At 43.2% G+C, this 16,715-nt stretch overlaps 1 protein-coding gene across 1 annotated transcript in view; it reads right to left on the reverse strand.

The window, feature by feature from the left end:
• Positions 1-16,715, reverse strand: part of SSU72 (SSU72 homolog, RNA polymerase II CTD phosphatase) — a 99,232-nt gene that overhangs the window by 47,335 nt on the left and 35,182 nt on the right. Inside the window, exon 2 of the mRNA XM_073602895.1 lies at positions 15,158-15,301. Coding sequence (XP_073458996.1) covers positions 15,158-15,301 — 144 coding nt within the window. The remainder of the gene's footprint in view (positions 1-15,157; positions 15,302-16,715) is intronic.

Genomic DNA, 16,715 nt, shown 5'->3' on the forward strand with positions numbered 1-16,715 from the left:
TGAGAAGCTGAGCCAACTGTTTCAGGCATCTGGGTGGATCCTGCCATTAAAGCTGTGATCAATCCAGAGCCTGGACCAGCTGAGTGACATCAGCTGACTTTCTAAGGACAAAGAGAGAAGTCAGGTCAGGCTGACCTCCAAAGCCATCCCAAGTACCTGTTTGCTGTCTGGAGATAGTCAGGGCTCGGTTGCGTGGCTGCACTTCAGCGAGGGCTGTGGGGCCAATCTCACAGTCCCCAGCTCTTCAAAACAGCTTCCATATAGCCTTTCCTCACACAGCAAGGAGCATACAGACTGGCTGAAGCAAAAGCCAAAATGTCCTTGAAATGGAAAGGCAGGAACCTGTTGACATGGTCCTACTTGTACAGCTGGATCTGGCTCAGTCTGCTGTTCCTGGTGGTGGTGCTCAGTGGGCTCATGAGGAAGAGGGAAAAAAAAAAAAAATAATAATTTCGAACACAGATGAAAGCTCAGTCCTATGTGCTTTCACTCAACTGGTCACCAAGGTGAACTGCAGTAGTGAGGCAGTTGAAACCACAACTAACCTTGCCAAGAAAAAACAGCTTTGGCAAGCCACAACTAGTATAATGTTTGGCAAGGTTGAACGAAGCGCGAAAAAAAAAAAGCAAAACACATGTATAGGGAAATGATACCACAAGAAATGAAATATGTTAGGATAGACCATTACAAGCATGACATGTCTGTGGGAGCTACATCCGTGGCTGGCCTATGGATAAAGACAGCAGCAGAAGCTTCTTTGAAGACGGCCCTATAAAGCTGGATACACTCTATACAATTTTCTGTAGATTTTTTCCTTTAGATTTACCCAAACCATATAATATATGAGGTCAAACCTTAAGAGTTTCAATTGGTATGCAATCAGGCAGGCCCTTGCACTACATGGTTTTGGTAAATCTAAAGGAAATCAAACAAAAGTTGTATAATGTATATGGGGTCTTAGCTGTAGAACGGTAAAGGAGAGCACAGAGCTGTCATCTGTGGAACAGGGCAAACCCAGAAGCCTGGCAATTGCTGTGCATACAATTTCTGCATTTGAAGCAGAGTTCCACCCAAAAGTGGAACTTCCGCTGATTTGTCTCCTTCCCCCCTCAGGTGCCACATTTGGCAAAGACAGATATCCTGTTCCCACTTCTGGAAATCCGGGCCACGGCCCATGATTTTACTGCTCGGCTCCCTCCTCCTGTCGCGCCAGTAGGAGAGAGGAGCAGGGCCTCGCGCATGCACAGTAGAGTTCCTGGAATTAAGGCTACACTGCCAAGTTCCCTTACCCACAATAGTGGCGGCATGCACCCGACAGCTGATGGAAACATCAGCTGCGGTGCCGACGTCGCTGGACTCCAGGACAGGCAAGTGTCCTATTAAGAGCCAGCAGCTGCAGTATGTGCAGCTGCTGGCTTTTCATTTTTTGCAGCAGTGGGAACACGGCTTTAAAGCAGTGTTAAACCCAATAAAAAATTATATTGCAGTTTACAAATTCTTAGATGTGGTGGCTGCATTCAGGAGGGCTGGCCCTCCTCTACCGGGCCCAGGCACTTGATGAGCAGAAACGCCAGCTGTGCTGCCTCATTTGTGAAACAGTCCACCTGTGGCTTCCCCTCGTCTCTCTTCTCTTCCACCATCTTTCCCCCGCTGCACTGATCACCCACCCTTTCTAGGTTCTTCATCACTGATCTGCTTTTTCCCACAGCACTGCCAGCTCTCATTCTCTCCCTACTGCCAACTGCAGCTAGAACATGCAGGAGGTCTGTGCACGGGCACACTTGGATATAGAGGGTCCACCGCGGTTACCTGACTATTCCTCCATTACCACCCATGGTTTGATTTCACCATGTCAGCAGGCGGGTTCATGTGTAACGAGCCAGTGTCCGACTTTATAGAGGACTGGTACAAAGCTGAGAATTGATGTATACAAAATATAATATATTGATTGCAACTACAAGGGGAAGATTTCAGCACCGATCTTTGTAATGGATTTAAAAAAGACCCTGTTTACATCTGGAGATTTGGGATCACGGGCAGAATCGAGATTCCAAATGTCCTGCAATCGTGGCATTTTTAAGGGCACCTCAAACACGGTGCAGTTTTGCTGCAATTGCTGAGTGAGAGAATCATGCTGCAATTGTGGCAAACAGCATTACACAAAGATTGACACCCATATAAGCTCCTGTTATTTTTTGGGCGACAAGCTTTGCGCAATGCGGATTGCCACACGATTCAGTACAGCTTTATCTTTTAGATTTATTAGGAATATCTTGCAATTTTCTAAGGGGGTGGGGCCTGGTGTCTAGGCTGTATGGGCCCCCTTGATTTCTAACAGTAGCCCTGGTTGCATTCGTTTTTTCCTTTATTTTCGCCTGTTAATTCAGCCAAAAACGTATGGAATTTTCAATCACCTTTAAACACTTTAGCTCCGGAAGGTTTTACCCCCTTCCTTAAAAGGCATTTTTTGTAGTACGGCACTACGTTACTTTAACTGACAATTGCGCAGTAATGTGACACTGTACCCAAATGAAATTGAAAATTTTCCCCACAAATAGAGCTTTCTTTTGGTGGTATTTGATCACTTCTGCAGTTTATTTTTTACGCTAAAAACAAAAAGAATTTTGAAAAATTATATATAGATAAATTTTTTTTTTTTTACTTTCTATAAAACATTCCCAATTAAAAAAATAAATAAAATCACATTTCTTCATCAAATTAGGCCAATATGTATTTTGCTACATATTTTTGTTAAAAAAAATCCCAATAAGTATATATTGATTGGTTTGCGCAAAAGTTATAGCGCCTACAAACTATGGGATATTTTTATTGAATTTGTATTTAATTTTTTTTTTTTACTAGTAATGGTGGCGATTAGCAATTTTTACTGACACTTTTTGGGGACCAGTGACATTATTACAGTGATCAGTGACAGGGGTTAACATTAGGGGCGATCAGAGGGCTAAGTGTGTTCCTAGGGGGTGCCTTCTAACTGTGAGACATGTGCTTTCACTAAAGGAAAACAGATTCGGGTTTCTGCTTAGCAGAAACACAAGATCTCAATTATCCTTTCCGGCAGAATGGCGATCTCCCTTGTTTACATAGGCAGATCGCCGTTCTGCCTCTTCTCAGAGCGATTGGCGGGTCCCGCCAAACATTGCATCTACCGGATCCGCCGATTGGCTCCCACTGTGTCCAACATATACAAAATATATATACACTTGTTTTTGTTCACAAGAGAAAAGCTTTCTATAGAATGATTTGTTGCAATCACTTTATTACACCTGAACTATCATGGGATCCATTTTATATATTGGAGTGCAATGTGCTTTTGACAAAGCACATTTATCATGTGAAATGCACCAACTTCATTCTCTCTCAGCCACTGCTGTACCCATCTTGTACTTTTATGATTTTCAATAAAGAATTGGATTTTATCGTGTGGGAGTGCAGCTTTCCGGATTTGTATGTTCACATGTGAAGATGCAGTGGCACAGGGTGTGCACCCTACTAATCCTTGGGATACAGGCTAGATGTCGTCTCACCTGTGAGCAGCGGAATTTTTTTTTTACTGCTTGGGTTTGTTGGTCTGACTGAACTCAGCCTATCCAAACTCCTTTCTATCCCACTGCACTTGCATACAATGTTGTTGTCTTGACTCACAGGTGGCTGCTCACAAACCTGAGGCAACAGCTCTTGAGAGATGCAGTTCTTGGCTCGTGTGTACAGGTCATGGTTTGAAAAAAAAAAGCAGATCACATAACCGGCTTCTGGCGAACGAGCATGCTAGAAAACCAGCAGCTGATCGGCATCTGATCAGTGCTATTGGCTGTGAGCGCTGACGGGTGTGTTATGGCGGGGGGCAATGTGGTATGGCTGTGAAACGCCTTTAGTACCCTATAATTTTCCCATAGGTAAAGCTTAAAAAGCCCCTACAGGTCATCAGTTTACAGTTGATCATGAATAATTGATCTGGAATTTTCACTCTCACTGTGGTATACACAGCGATCTGTAACGTGTAAGGCAATGTTTTTCTGCATAGGTGCCCCCAATGTTTGCATATACATTCATATGTAGAGGGGGGCTGGGGATCAAAAACATTTTGGGGGGGGGGGATTAAAGTGCTTGTGTTTATTTTACTAAACTTTCCCCTATCACATAGATAACAAAAATATGAGATGACTTTTTTGATGACGTTTGCTGGCCTCCTTCCCCTGGCGGCACCCACCATGCTCATCCCAGGTGAGCCAATGGGCATGCGGGGGGGGGGGGGGGCAGTGGGTAGCAGGGTGTTGGTTAGTATGTTGCAGGGGTTGTGGATGTGACCAGGTGGCTGTATCACATCCATGTAAAAGAGGACAGACGGTTTAACAGACGTACACATGCGTACTGCTATAGCAGCCAGAGATGTGTTTAAAAAGACCACTGATGTGGTTATGCTGTACAAACCATTTAGATAACCACATTTAATAAATATAACCCATTTCTTCCTTGTTCACAGGAAACATCTAATAGGTTGCCTAATGTGAATAGCATGGTTTATTTTCCTTTGCGTAATACATTCCCACAGAATAGATTGTTAGCATGACCAGTGGAGACTGGCCTGTTGCAAACCTCTCTCTGATCAATTTTTTGTGTAGGATAGTTAACCTTAGAGCAGACTAAATCAACAATACAAATTTAGTCCAAGCCAGGGTTTCCCAATCAGGTTTCCTCCAGAGGTTTATAGGGGTTCCTTGACACCAATGATCTTTAGCGATCTGTGAAGGGGCAATTCTTCCCAATGGCCACAAGGATAAAGAACATTCTTCCAACTGACCATCATAGTTGTAGATCTAGTTATTTTTAGCAAGGGTTCCCTGAGACCGGAAACGTTATTTCAAGGGTTCCTTTGTGTTGAAAAGGTTGAGAAAGGCTGGTCTAAGCAGATGCAAACTTGATCCACGCAGCCATTTCAGAAGAATTTTTTCTTTTAAAATTATCTATTGGATTCAGGATATGTAACTGAAGCCCGATGCTAGTCTTTCTTTAAAGTCAATATAACCTAAATAGTTCCCCAATTCCAAAGTGTAAAAAAAACTCATGTGTCCCCTTAGTTTGATGGAAATTCCAAGAGTACTATGACTGCCATGTGCACAGGCGAGATCAATATATACAAATCTGCATCCTAACTCTGCCCATGAGAAACTCACCATCTATTTGCTTTAAAGTGGACATACTTGTTAAAGTGGTTGTAAAGGCAGAAGGTTTTTTCATCTTTATGCATTATGATTAAAAAAAAAAAAAACGTTGTGTGCAGCAGCCGCCCTCAGCCCCCCCCTCCCCCCCCCAACACTTACCTGAGCACCATCTAGATCCAGCGATGTTGTACGAGAGACTCAGCTGTCAGGCACTCTCCCTCGTTGGCTGAGACAGCAGCGTGGTGCCATTGGCTCCCACTGCTGTCAATCGAAGTCAGTGAGGCAATGAAGAGAGAAAGGGGACAAAAAAAAAAAAAAAAAAAAAGAGACTAAGTTTTGGCCAAGTAACCCAAATTATGCACCCTGAACTAAAAAGGAGCATGGAAACTGGTCTAGGATGTTCTGAACCTACACATACTTCCTCACCAATTGTAGAAGAAGTTAATTTAATGGTGTAGTTTTGTAATACTAATAATAGGTTCAGGTTATATCCAAACTTCTGTGGACATCCTGTGGCCCGATTTCTTTGGTGTTTTTATAGAAGGAGCCTGTGCCTGACCAATATGGAGGATTATAGGCCAGATTTAAGAGATGTAGATGACCATTTAGTGCCCTAAGCATGACATGGGAGCAAGGCAGGCCAAACGTCTCACGTTTACATTTAACCTGCATGTTGAAGGAAAGAAAAATGATTTGGTTTCCCCATACACATTCAAGGTAGATGGGGTTATCCCTCTCACAGAGCTATTGTATACAGACAGCGGGAAAGCTTCCCCGCCATCAGAATGCAATCATCAGCACTGCTGGCTATAACCGGCAGCACTGATCAAGCGAAAATTTTCCAACAGGCTGGTTTGTACAGCCAGTCAATTGAGAGATCAACTTCTGTACAACCAACCTGCCCATAGATGATCAAAATTCTGAATTCAAATTTCAATCTATGGCCAGCCTAAGCCACCCTTTCATAGGAAGCACTGAATAATCTTTCTCTAGCGACCACTGTGGTACTTTCATAATTGCATTGCATAAGCGCAATTAGAGCGAAATCCTTCTTGCCAATTTCATTGTTGTCCATCCACTGGAGTCAATACTCCTGGGAAGAGGTCTCTCCACCTACCCAGGGATGTCACATTGACTTGGGAATTGGATCATTACTAGCTGAAGGACACTTCTTGATGAGAAAGGAAAGTTCCAAAATAAAAAGGCGGGGCCCAGAGATTCTTAGACATCATAGCTTCTTTTCAGATAAATCAGAGGGAAGGACGTGTCTGAAGCACATATATGTGTCATTTAAAGTATCTTGGGACTGCATTCAAACCCATTTGACTACTTTAGCTCTCTAAACATTTGTAATATATCCAGAGTCCAAAGTATTTAACACAATCTATAGGAGCCATGAGATGGTATGTTTTTATTTTCAGTTTTCAGCCGGTTCCCAACTTAACTTGTCTACTGGGGCATTTTTTGCACACGTTAAAAACTACATTTTTTTGCTGGAAGTTACAGTAAGGAGGTATATATTTTCTGTAGCACTAACCCTGAAAAATAAAAGTGGTAGTAGTTGCAATTTTTTTTAAATCGCTTGACATTTGTACAGTCATTTATCAAACACAAATTTTCTGGAAAAAAAAAAAAAATCCACTCCTTTGGTCTCTAACTGTACTCTTCGATAGTTCACATCCTACCTATCCCACCACACCTTCTGTGTCACTTACAATTTTACCTGCTCTTCCTTTTTCTGTCAGGATCCCCCCAAGGATCTGTTCTTGGACCTCTCCTATTCTCGATCTACACTGCCTCTCTGGGACAGCTAATAGGCCTCCCATGGCTTCCAATACCATTTCTACACTGATGACACCCAAATCTCTGTACCCCATAATCTCACCCAAGCAATCTCCTCATGCCTCACTACTTTATTAACCACTTGCCAACCAGCCCCCACAGTTTTACTGCGGCAGAATGGCACAGCTGGGCCAAACTACGTTAACTTACGTCGCTTTGCCCTGTGGCCACTAGGGGGCGCGCGCCCGATGCTCACCCTCAGGCGCAATGAACGCCGGGCTCCCGCGTAAACACACAGATCCTGGTTCTCTGAGGGGAGGAGAGACAGATTGTCTGCTCCTACAAAGTATGAACAGCAATCTGTCATCTCCCCAAGACAGTCCAACCCCCCCTTCAGTTAGAACACACGCTAGGGAACACAGTTAACCCCTTCCCTACCAGTGACATTTTTATAATAATCAGTGCATTTTTATAGCACTTATCGCTGTATAAATGCCAAATGGTCCCAAAAAATGTGTCAAGTGTCCGATGTGTCTGCCATAATGTCGCAGTCATGGGGGGGGGGTTTAATCGCAGATCGCTGCCATTACTAGTAAAAGAAAAAAAAAAATAATAAAAATGCTATAAATCTACCCCCTATTTTGTAGACATTATAACTTTTGCGCAAACCAATCAATATACACTTTTTACCAAGAATATGAAGAATACATAATCGGCCTAAACTGAGAATTTTTTTTAAGCAAAGGGGGATATTTATTATAGCAAAAAGTACAAAATGTGTTTTTTTCAAAATTGTCGTTTGTTTATAGCACAAAAAATAAAAAAAACTACAGAGATGATCAAATACCACCAAAAGAAAGCTCTATTTGTGGGAAAAAAAGGACGTCAATTTTGCTTGGGTGCAGCGTCGCACGCAACTGTCAGTTAAAGCGATGCAGCGCCGAATTGCAAAAATGCTCTGGTCATTCAGCAGCCAAATCTTCCGGGGCTGAAGCGGTTAACAGACAGACTGGATGTCACACCACGTCCTCAACCCATCCAAAACCGAGCTCCTAATATTTCCTTCCCCACGTGCCCCTTCCTATGACTTCTCCGTCAAGATCGATGGCTCAACTATGAACCTGTCTTAGCGCTGTAATGTACTAACTGTAATCCTGCACTCTGAAATATCCTTTCGGCCTCACATTCAATCAATGGTTCCCTGGTCATCTCTCGCCTCGACTACAGCAACTCCCACCTCATTGGCTTACCTTTACATAGGCTATCCCCCCCTTCAGTCCATCCTGAATGCTGCTGGCAGACTCATTCACCTTACCAACTGTTCAGTGTCTGCTACCCCACTCTGCCGATCCCTCCATTGGCTTCCGCTCACCCAACAAATTAAAATGGTTGTGAAGGCAGGTTTTTTATTTTAATTACTTGTTTACTGGGCACTTATATCCCCTTCCTGCCCATGTCAATTTTCAGCTTTCAGCGCTGTCACACTTTGAATGACAATTGCACAGTCATGCAACACTGTACTCGTATGACATTTTTTTTTTTGCACACAAATAGAGCTTTCTCCTCTAACAGAACCAGCAGCTTTTTTTTTTCCTTCATGCTAGAAAAAAAAAAAAAAAAAAAAAACCTGCATCTGTTTATTTCTGTGATCAGCTGTCAGCTGATCACATGGTAAAGGGCCTGCTGTGATTGACCCTTTACCCAATCTATTATCAGCAAAGTCTCACGGACTCAGGGATCACAGAGCAAGGCAAGAACTGGAGGAAGTCCATGTATACCCTCCCGGCAATTTAAGTCCGCTCTGTAGCAGTCTTTCAGTTATAGCGCAGGCGGCAAGTGGATAATGCATGCTTGAATTAAGATAAAAAAACCTTGTGTGTAGCAGCCCCCCCACACCCTTATACTTACCCGAGTTCCCGCTCTATCCAGCAATGTGCACAAGTGCCTCGGCCGTCCAGGACTCTCCCTACTGATTGGCTGAGACACAGCAGTGGCACCATTGGCTCCCGCTGCTGTCAAACTCAGTTAGCCAATCAGGAGAGAGAGGAGGCGGGCCGAACCACGGCTCTGTCTGGACACAGTGCTGTGGCTCGGGTGCCCCCATAGCACGCTACTTGCTGTGGGGGCACTCGACAGTAAGGAGGGGCCAGGAGCGCTGAAGAGGGACCCAAGAAGAGGAGGATCTAGGATCCAGGCTGCTCTGCAAAACCACTGCACAGAGCAGGTAAAAAATAACATGTTTGAGATTCTATGGTCAAAGAAGTGCAATTCGTTTTGCACTCCTATGACCCGTTTTCAGCGGAGAGCGGTCTGAAGTCTGCTCTCCCCTGACATCACTGGAATCAGTCCAAGCAGAGTCATCCCAACTTAGGAAGTCTGGATCCGCCAGCTGCCTTGATTGATGGCAGTTTCAGCAAGCCGCTGAGCGTGCAAAGCAGGAGAGCTGCTGATTGACAGGCAGCAGCTCTCCGCTCGGGGAGGGGAGAGAACCGAGCCATCGGCGATGTTCGGTGGCTCCTTTCTCAGTGAAGAGGTGGCGGGGGACAGAGGCAGCATCGGTCTGATGCTGCATCCACCTAGGCAAATATGAATCTACAAAAAAAATAAATAAATAAAATAAAACACATACTTCTCTTTAAAACACAGACTGTTTGAATAACTGCATCCTTGGCTAAACTAGCCAAGGAATGTCAGCTGTGACTCTGGAAGTAATGAAATACAGGCCTGTAATCACAGTTTTTGAGAGAGCCCGAGAATCACCACAGGTGCCACTAGGGGGGTTGTGCCCTTCACCAGCTCATAAAAGTTGTACCAGGCTCACAGCTGCAGCAGTGAGCTTCGCTTACCACTTGTCTACTATGCGGGTTAAAAATGTACCTTGGTAGACAAGTGGCTAATTTAAAAGCAATCCAGGCAGCTGTATAGCCACCTGATCACTTTTACAGTGCTGGTGCAGGCTAGTAGTCTCTCCAACTACTCTGATAAGTGCCATCAGGATCTTGAGCAGGAAATCTGTGAAAACCAACTACCCGATCTCTGCTGTTTATAAAGCCCAATGCACACAGAGCTCTGAGTGTTTCTGGCTTCCGAGCGGTTATTTCCTGGCTGCTGTGGCAGCAGGCAATCGAGCATGATCTGTGCTTGATTAGTTGCAGTGGACAGCAGGGGAGAAATTAAGGTTCTAATAGATTCCCGATGTTGGCATTTGGCAGGTCACAGGTTCTCTATATGTTATCAAATAGGGTGTTTGTTAACCACTTCCCTACCCGCGTATGTACATATGACGTCCACAGATGGGATCTCCCATCCTGGGTGGACGTCATATGACGGCCTCGGGTTCCCGGCCGCCTAGGGGGCGCGCGCCGCGTTGCTCAGGTCCCGGTACGTGTGCCCGGCGGCCGCGATGTCCGCCGGGCACCCGCGATTGCCCGTTAACCAGGCTGGACCGTAGATCTCTGTGTGTAAACACAGAGATCCACATCCTGTCAGCTCAGAGGAGAGCGATCTGTGTTCCCAGAATGGAGGAACACTGATCGGTCTCCTCCCCTTGAGCGTCCCCTCCCCCTACAGTTAGAAGCATTCCCTAGGAAACACATTTAACCCCTCCCCGCCCCCTAGTGGTTAACCCCTTCACTGCCTGTCACATTTACACAGTAATCAATGCAATTTTATAGCATTGATCGCTGTATAAATGTGAATGGTCCCAAAAATGTGTCAAAAGTGTCCGATGTGTCCGCCATAATGTCGCAGTCACGAAAAAAAATTGCATTCGCCACTATTACTAGTAAAAAAAAAAAAAAATTTTTTTTAAAAAATGCCATAAATCTATCCCGTATTTTATAGACGCTATAACTTTTGCGCAAACCAAATATACGCTTATTGCAATTTTTTTACCAAAAATATGTAGAAGAATACGTATCGGCCGAAACTGAGGGAAAAAAAATTGTTTTTTTTTTAAAAAATTGGGATATTTATTATAGCAAAAAGTAAAAAATAGTGTTTTTTTCAAAATTGTCACTTTTGTTTATAGTGCAAAAAATAAAAACCGCAGAGGTGATCAAATACCACCAAAAGAAAGCTCTATTTGTGGGGGGAAAAAGGACGTCAATTTTGTTTGGGTACAACGTCGCACGACCGTGCAATTGTCGTTTAAAGTGCGACAGAGCTGAAAACTAAAAATTGGTCTGGGAAGGAAGGGGGTGAAAATGCCCTGTATTGAACCGGTTAACCACCATGAGATATCAATAAAGTTAAATGTGCACACAAATGTAAACACGTGCATAGGGTATGTACGTGCATGCAAACAGCGATCATGCTTTCATTTTGAGGGCTTGATCGATTTGGTTTCTAATTTACTCTACACTACCTCATCTTATTTTGTTCAAAAAAAAATGGAGGATTAAAGTTGTATTAACCTCCCTGACGGTATTCCTGAGTGTGGCTCGGGGTTAAATTTCAGCACCATTAGCGGTAACCCCGAGCCACACTCGGGATTACATCACAGGATCCTGGTGCAGGTTACTTACCTTGTCCCCAGGATCCTGCGATGTCCCCCCGCGCTGTCTGCGGGCTCCATCTTCTGCCAGAAGCCTCTCTGTGCTAGGCTCCGTTCCCTGCAAACATCATGACACATGGGGGCGGAGCCTGGCGGCAAATTCAAAAAAATTTTAAAATCATAACACATACAGTACTGTCATCTTACAGATGACAGTACTGTATGAAATCATTTCACTTCCCTTTTGTCCCCAGTGCTTTGGCCCATGCCCTGCATGCAGTTTTATATTATATATACTGTTCTTTCTGCCTGGAAACTTGAGATTGTCCATATATATATTTTAATTATTTATATTATATTATAATTTATGATTTTGTGTTTCAAACTTCATCATACCCGGGATATCTACTAGACTCTTGGTGGACAGATCTAAGCGTGTTATTGCTAAGAATTACAGACCTACAATATAAAATGCCAAATTTCTATGCAAAATAATTATACCGCTTTGAGGCGCAAAAATCTGAAATAATCATACCGGCAGGGAGGTTAAGCCCAAATCAAACAATTACTATATTGCACCTTACCACTTCTTAGATGTGATAGTTGCATTAACTTTCTTTTTTAGGCCCTCTTATTTTCAACCGGTGATCCTGTTTTTCAACAGAACAAGCTATCCTGCAGATGTAGAACTTACAGGGAAGAGACAAACCATTTACCACTGACGGAGGGTACTTACAATGATCAGCATTTATTCCTCTCCCTTCACATGCAACATAAATTGCAACTACCACCATTTTTTTTCTACAGGGCCCCTGCAGTCAGAAAATATGTTCTGGGGTTTAAATTCATTTTAAAACCTAACCTGCAGATCTTAAGGTGTGCAAATTTTTTTTAAAAAACATTGCTCTAGAGGAAAAGCGATTTTAAAAATTTGCTGCAGGACCTAAAGCTTTAGTAAAGCATGGTGAGGGTGGCCAATATTTGCCATAATGTACTTGCACATCAGGATACTTCCCTCCAGGTGTGCTCTCCTCCAGTGATGCAGGGTTTGAGCTCTCTACATCCAATCCACCCCCACCGGTGCCATAACCTTCTCTTCTTGCTTCGCCCACTGGGCAGGCACTGCTGATGGAACTCCCATGCACAAACACTGAAGGTACAATATCTTGGCACCTGGTGCCATTCCTTTTAACTGTAGGATGCCAGGCCTGTACACTAATGCACATGCGCTGTAGTTCAGATTTAAAAAATCTGCTAGTAGGTAAACATTCATCAGAAGAGACTTCTAAATTCTCTTTTACAAAAGACCAGATCTACTAGCCAATTTGTTTTGTAGCTGTACTTCGGCTTTAATTCTAGATGTATTGGCATTAAATAGTTTTCTTAGTCCCCCTGCAAAGTCAAAAACACCTGTTGTGCCTTCCAGTGGAGGCCATCCACTGCAGCTTTCCAAAAATGCTGCTCCTGTATTCAGAGCAGAGTTGCCACTTAGGTAACTGCATCATGGCCAATTAGGTTGTGCCTGCTTGCACTATGCTGTCCTTTAGTACCTGGCCACACCTAGTCCTGCCCACTGTCAGAATTTAAAAACAGCATTGCTGAATGGTGACATGGCCACACCTTTCATTTACAGAATTCTGTGAACGAATGAACTACCGTCGGCCTCTGTAGTCAACAGCTTGTAGTTTTCAATTAACTGCGAGGGCACTGGTGAACCTTCTCGTAGTGCATTGATTCTTCCTGACATTCAGTAAGTGTCTGCCCATATCAGAGGTATAGACTCACAACCAGCAGCCTAACCAGACCTTCCCCGGCCTGTTAACCCAAGTACACCCTCTTCATACCAAGTTATAAGGTTACCTCTTATGCTTTAGCCTACAGACCACAACTAGGAAATGCCTGGATAGACGCTAGAATTTTCTGATAATACATAGTATGGGTCAGTACCATGTCTGAGTGGGAATCCCTTTTCCTTGCACCTATACTTAGCTTCCCTACCACTATTTGCATTACCTATCTTTGTACTCTATGAAAAATGTCAAACACTTCAGGGGAGAAAAAATACAAACAGCTTTTTATTGCAACACTTACCCCTTCTCTCTGGCACACAGCCAACCCACTTCCTGCGAGCACTGGGTTTTTAAAAGGACCCCCTCCCCTGTGGGCTTGATACCGATTATCACTTACACAAGCACAGTACATGAACAAAGAGGAAGAGGTGGTGTGTATCGTGAACAAAGACATCAGCTGGGAATGAATGGACTTGGATGACTGGTCAGCTTTGTGCCCCAAATGAAGTTAGACTTTAAGCCAGGTGTAAAATTTAAAAAAGCTCTCAGGTTTTATTGCTGTGTCTCTACTGGAAGGATTTCTATCCACTTTTGACTGGCGACATTGACAAATCTGACTGGAATTGGGCTTTTAACTGCACTAATAAGATACATTTAGAACTACCAGAATCCCTGATACTGCTCCCTCTGTATATGCCGAACCTTAAATTTTGCTTATCCTTTGCCTCTAAAATGCTCAAGGGCAACGCATTTGGTGAAGAAAAGCAAAACTCTAAAGCCTAAAGCAGAGTCGGCTTCTATCGAAGGGTCATGACCGAAACAGGTCAGCCAACCAGCTACTGATCAGCTCTCTCAGCCAATGGCTGAGAGCGCTGACTGGAGTGTTCTGGTGTGTGTGTGTGTGGGGGGGGGGGGTTCCCCCTCTCAGAACACAATATCACAGCAGAGCTGTACTAATATTGCATAGTTAGTAGAGCGGCTTCTCCTGAGCTGTCAGTTTTTTTTCTGTTCAACATGCTGGGTTGAACGAAAAAAAAAAAAAAAAAAAAAACCAAAAAAAAAAAAAAAACCATAACAGTAGTGTGTATATGAGGCTTTAGATTGTTTGGATTATGGGGAAGCAACACTAATGTAAGAAATAGGTGGTTTACAGAAAACAGGATGGAAAATATTAAAACAGATTTACACGGTATCTAAAAACTACATTTTGACTTATCTACTGCTCTGAGACTGAAGTATATGTTTTTCCACACGCACACTTGTAACACTCGGTAATATAAAAAAAAAAAAAAAAAAAAAAAAGGATTACGCAAAGAATTTCAAATAATAATATTCTGTGAATAGGACAAAAAAAATGCTTGCTAGCGATCCATTAGGAGAATTGCTATTTAAGCATGCGTCAATTGCTTGAAAATATAAAAAGTTCAAGTCACGAGGATAAAATTTGCAATTTAACATTTGTCCAATGAAAGTTCCTTGAGTCTTTAACAGTAGGACCTGACCCTGCAATACATAAAATGGAACATAAGGTTTCAACCACAAATTATACTTACCTGTGACAAATTTACAATGTACCATTCATGTATAGTTTATGAACTTTCTCCGTGCAAGGATGGGGAGCCAAAAAAAAAGAAAAAAAAAAGGCCCCAACCATATGCTAATTTAGCACTTGCTTACAACCTGTAAGCACATTTCTTTACCTGGAACACTGAGGCAAGTCACTATTCTGATGCTAAAATCAGCTGGCACATGCAGTATTTACCATTACCGGCACCCTGAACCATACCACAACACTCCTGTTATACCTGCCTACAATCCCACATGGAGGACCTGCAAATGTAAAGTTATAATTTACACCTTTACGAGTTGACACCTTTTTGGTTTAAACAAAATGAATTCCTCTGGGATACAGTTCTTTGTCTTTCTTAAGGAGATCATTGTACATCTGTTCATATGTGGTTTTGAAATCGTAAACATTTGGCTTGTCCGGTGCTGGCCCGGGAAGTTTAACATGTGTTCCTGTTCCAAAAGATCTGACGTTGAAGGACCGTTTGCTGAAAAAAAAAAAAAAAAAAGAGAAAAAAAAAAAAAAAAGAAAAAACATTATATATAGAAAAAAATGTGTTCAATTGTGTGTTCTAATGTGGCACAAAAAGCAATATCAATGAACATTCAAGCTTTTCATCCTGGCACTGGACTGAAGTTCAAAAAGCAATACAGATTTTATGAAATAACAGTGTCTAAGTTAATATTTTTGCTAATATATAGGGATGCACCGAATTGGTTTTTTGGGGTCGAAACCGATACCGAAAATAAATCTTCCTTGATCCCGAAAACCAAAACCGATACCGAAAGTGACTTTTTAAAAAATATTTTTATACAGGAGATGGTCAGCGACTGGGGACATGGTACAGGAGATGGTCGGAGACTGAGGACATGGTCAGAGTCAGACTGCGGACATGATATAAGAGATCAATGCAGCCTCACCAGTGCCCGTCAGATGCAGCCAGCCTGTGTCCCCAGTAGTGCAGCCTGTGAAGGGAGAGGAGAGCCGCCGCCACCGCCTGTTTGATTACAGCGTCGGGAACATCACAGCTTTCATTTCAATAGCTGTGTGTTCCCCGCTGCGCGCTGTCACATGCAGCCCCTCCCCCTTGTCCGGGCACTTTGATAGACAGATCACCCGTCCAATGGGATGGGTGATCTGTCTATCAAAGTGCCCGGACAAGGGGGAGGGGCTGCATGTGACAGCGCGCAGCGGGGAACACACAGCTATTGAAATAAAAGCTGTGATGTTCCCGACGCTGTAAGCAAACAGGCGGCGGCTCTCCTCTCTTCTACAATATAGGAAGCCCCCCTGATAGGTGGCACCAGGGGCGGGGGCGGAGCCCCGCCCCCACCCCTTTAAGTGTCGGCAAAAATTCTTTCGGCTTTTTGCCGAAAAGGCCATTTTCGGACGATATGTTTCGGTGGCCGAAATTTCCGTGCATCCCTATTTATAACAACATTGATTGCTCTGCCCACTTTCCACGCCTGGAGCATAGAAGATCGCCAGCTGCCACAGGAGCAAGGAATAAGATCTCTGCATTACAGTATTTTAAACTAGCAGTAATGCACAATTACACAAAGGTGTACCCCAACGATTCTTTTTAATAGCTGACCAGAGTTTACACTAAATTCAAGGTAGCACAAAGATCATGACACCATTTCAAATATTTTAGAATATCAAATAGAAAAAAAAAAAAAAAAAGGGAAAACCCAGTTGTAGTTATGGGTACGTGCGGGTAGCTTGAGGTTTAAAACTAAACTACAACTGCATACAAGAATAGCCAAATCAAAATCAGAATGTTCAGCATTACAAAAAAACTCATGATTGTTACCTGCAAAAAATCATGCAGGCAAAACACAAAGACTGAATTTATGTTAGACATCCTAGCTGGTAAGAGGTGGGATGTTACTTGAGACCCA

The sequence above is a fragment of the Aquarana catesbeiana genome, linkage group LG10, assembly GCF_042186555.1.
Source record: "Aquarana catesbeiana isolate 2022-GZ linkage group LG10, ASM4218655v1, whole genome shotgun sequence".
Taxonomy (NCBI): domain Eukaryota; kingdom Metazoa; phylum Chordata; class Amphibia; order Anura; family Ranidae; genus Aquarana; species Aquarana catesbeiana.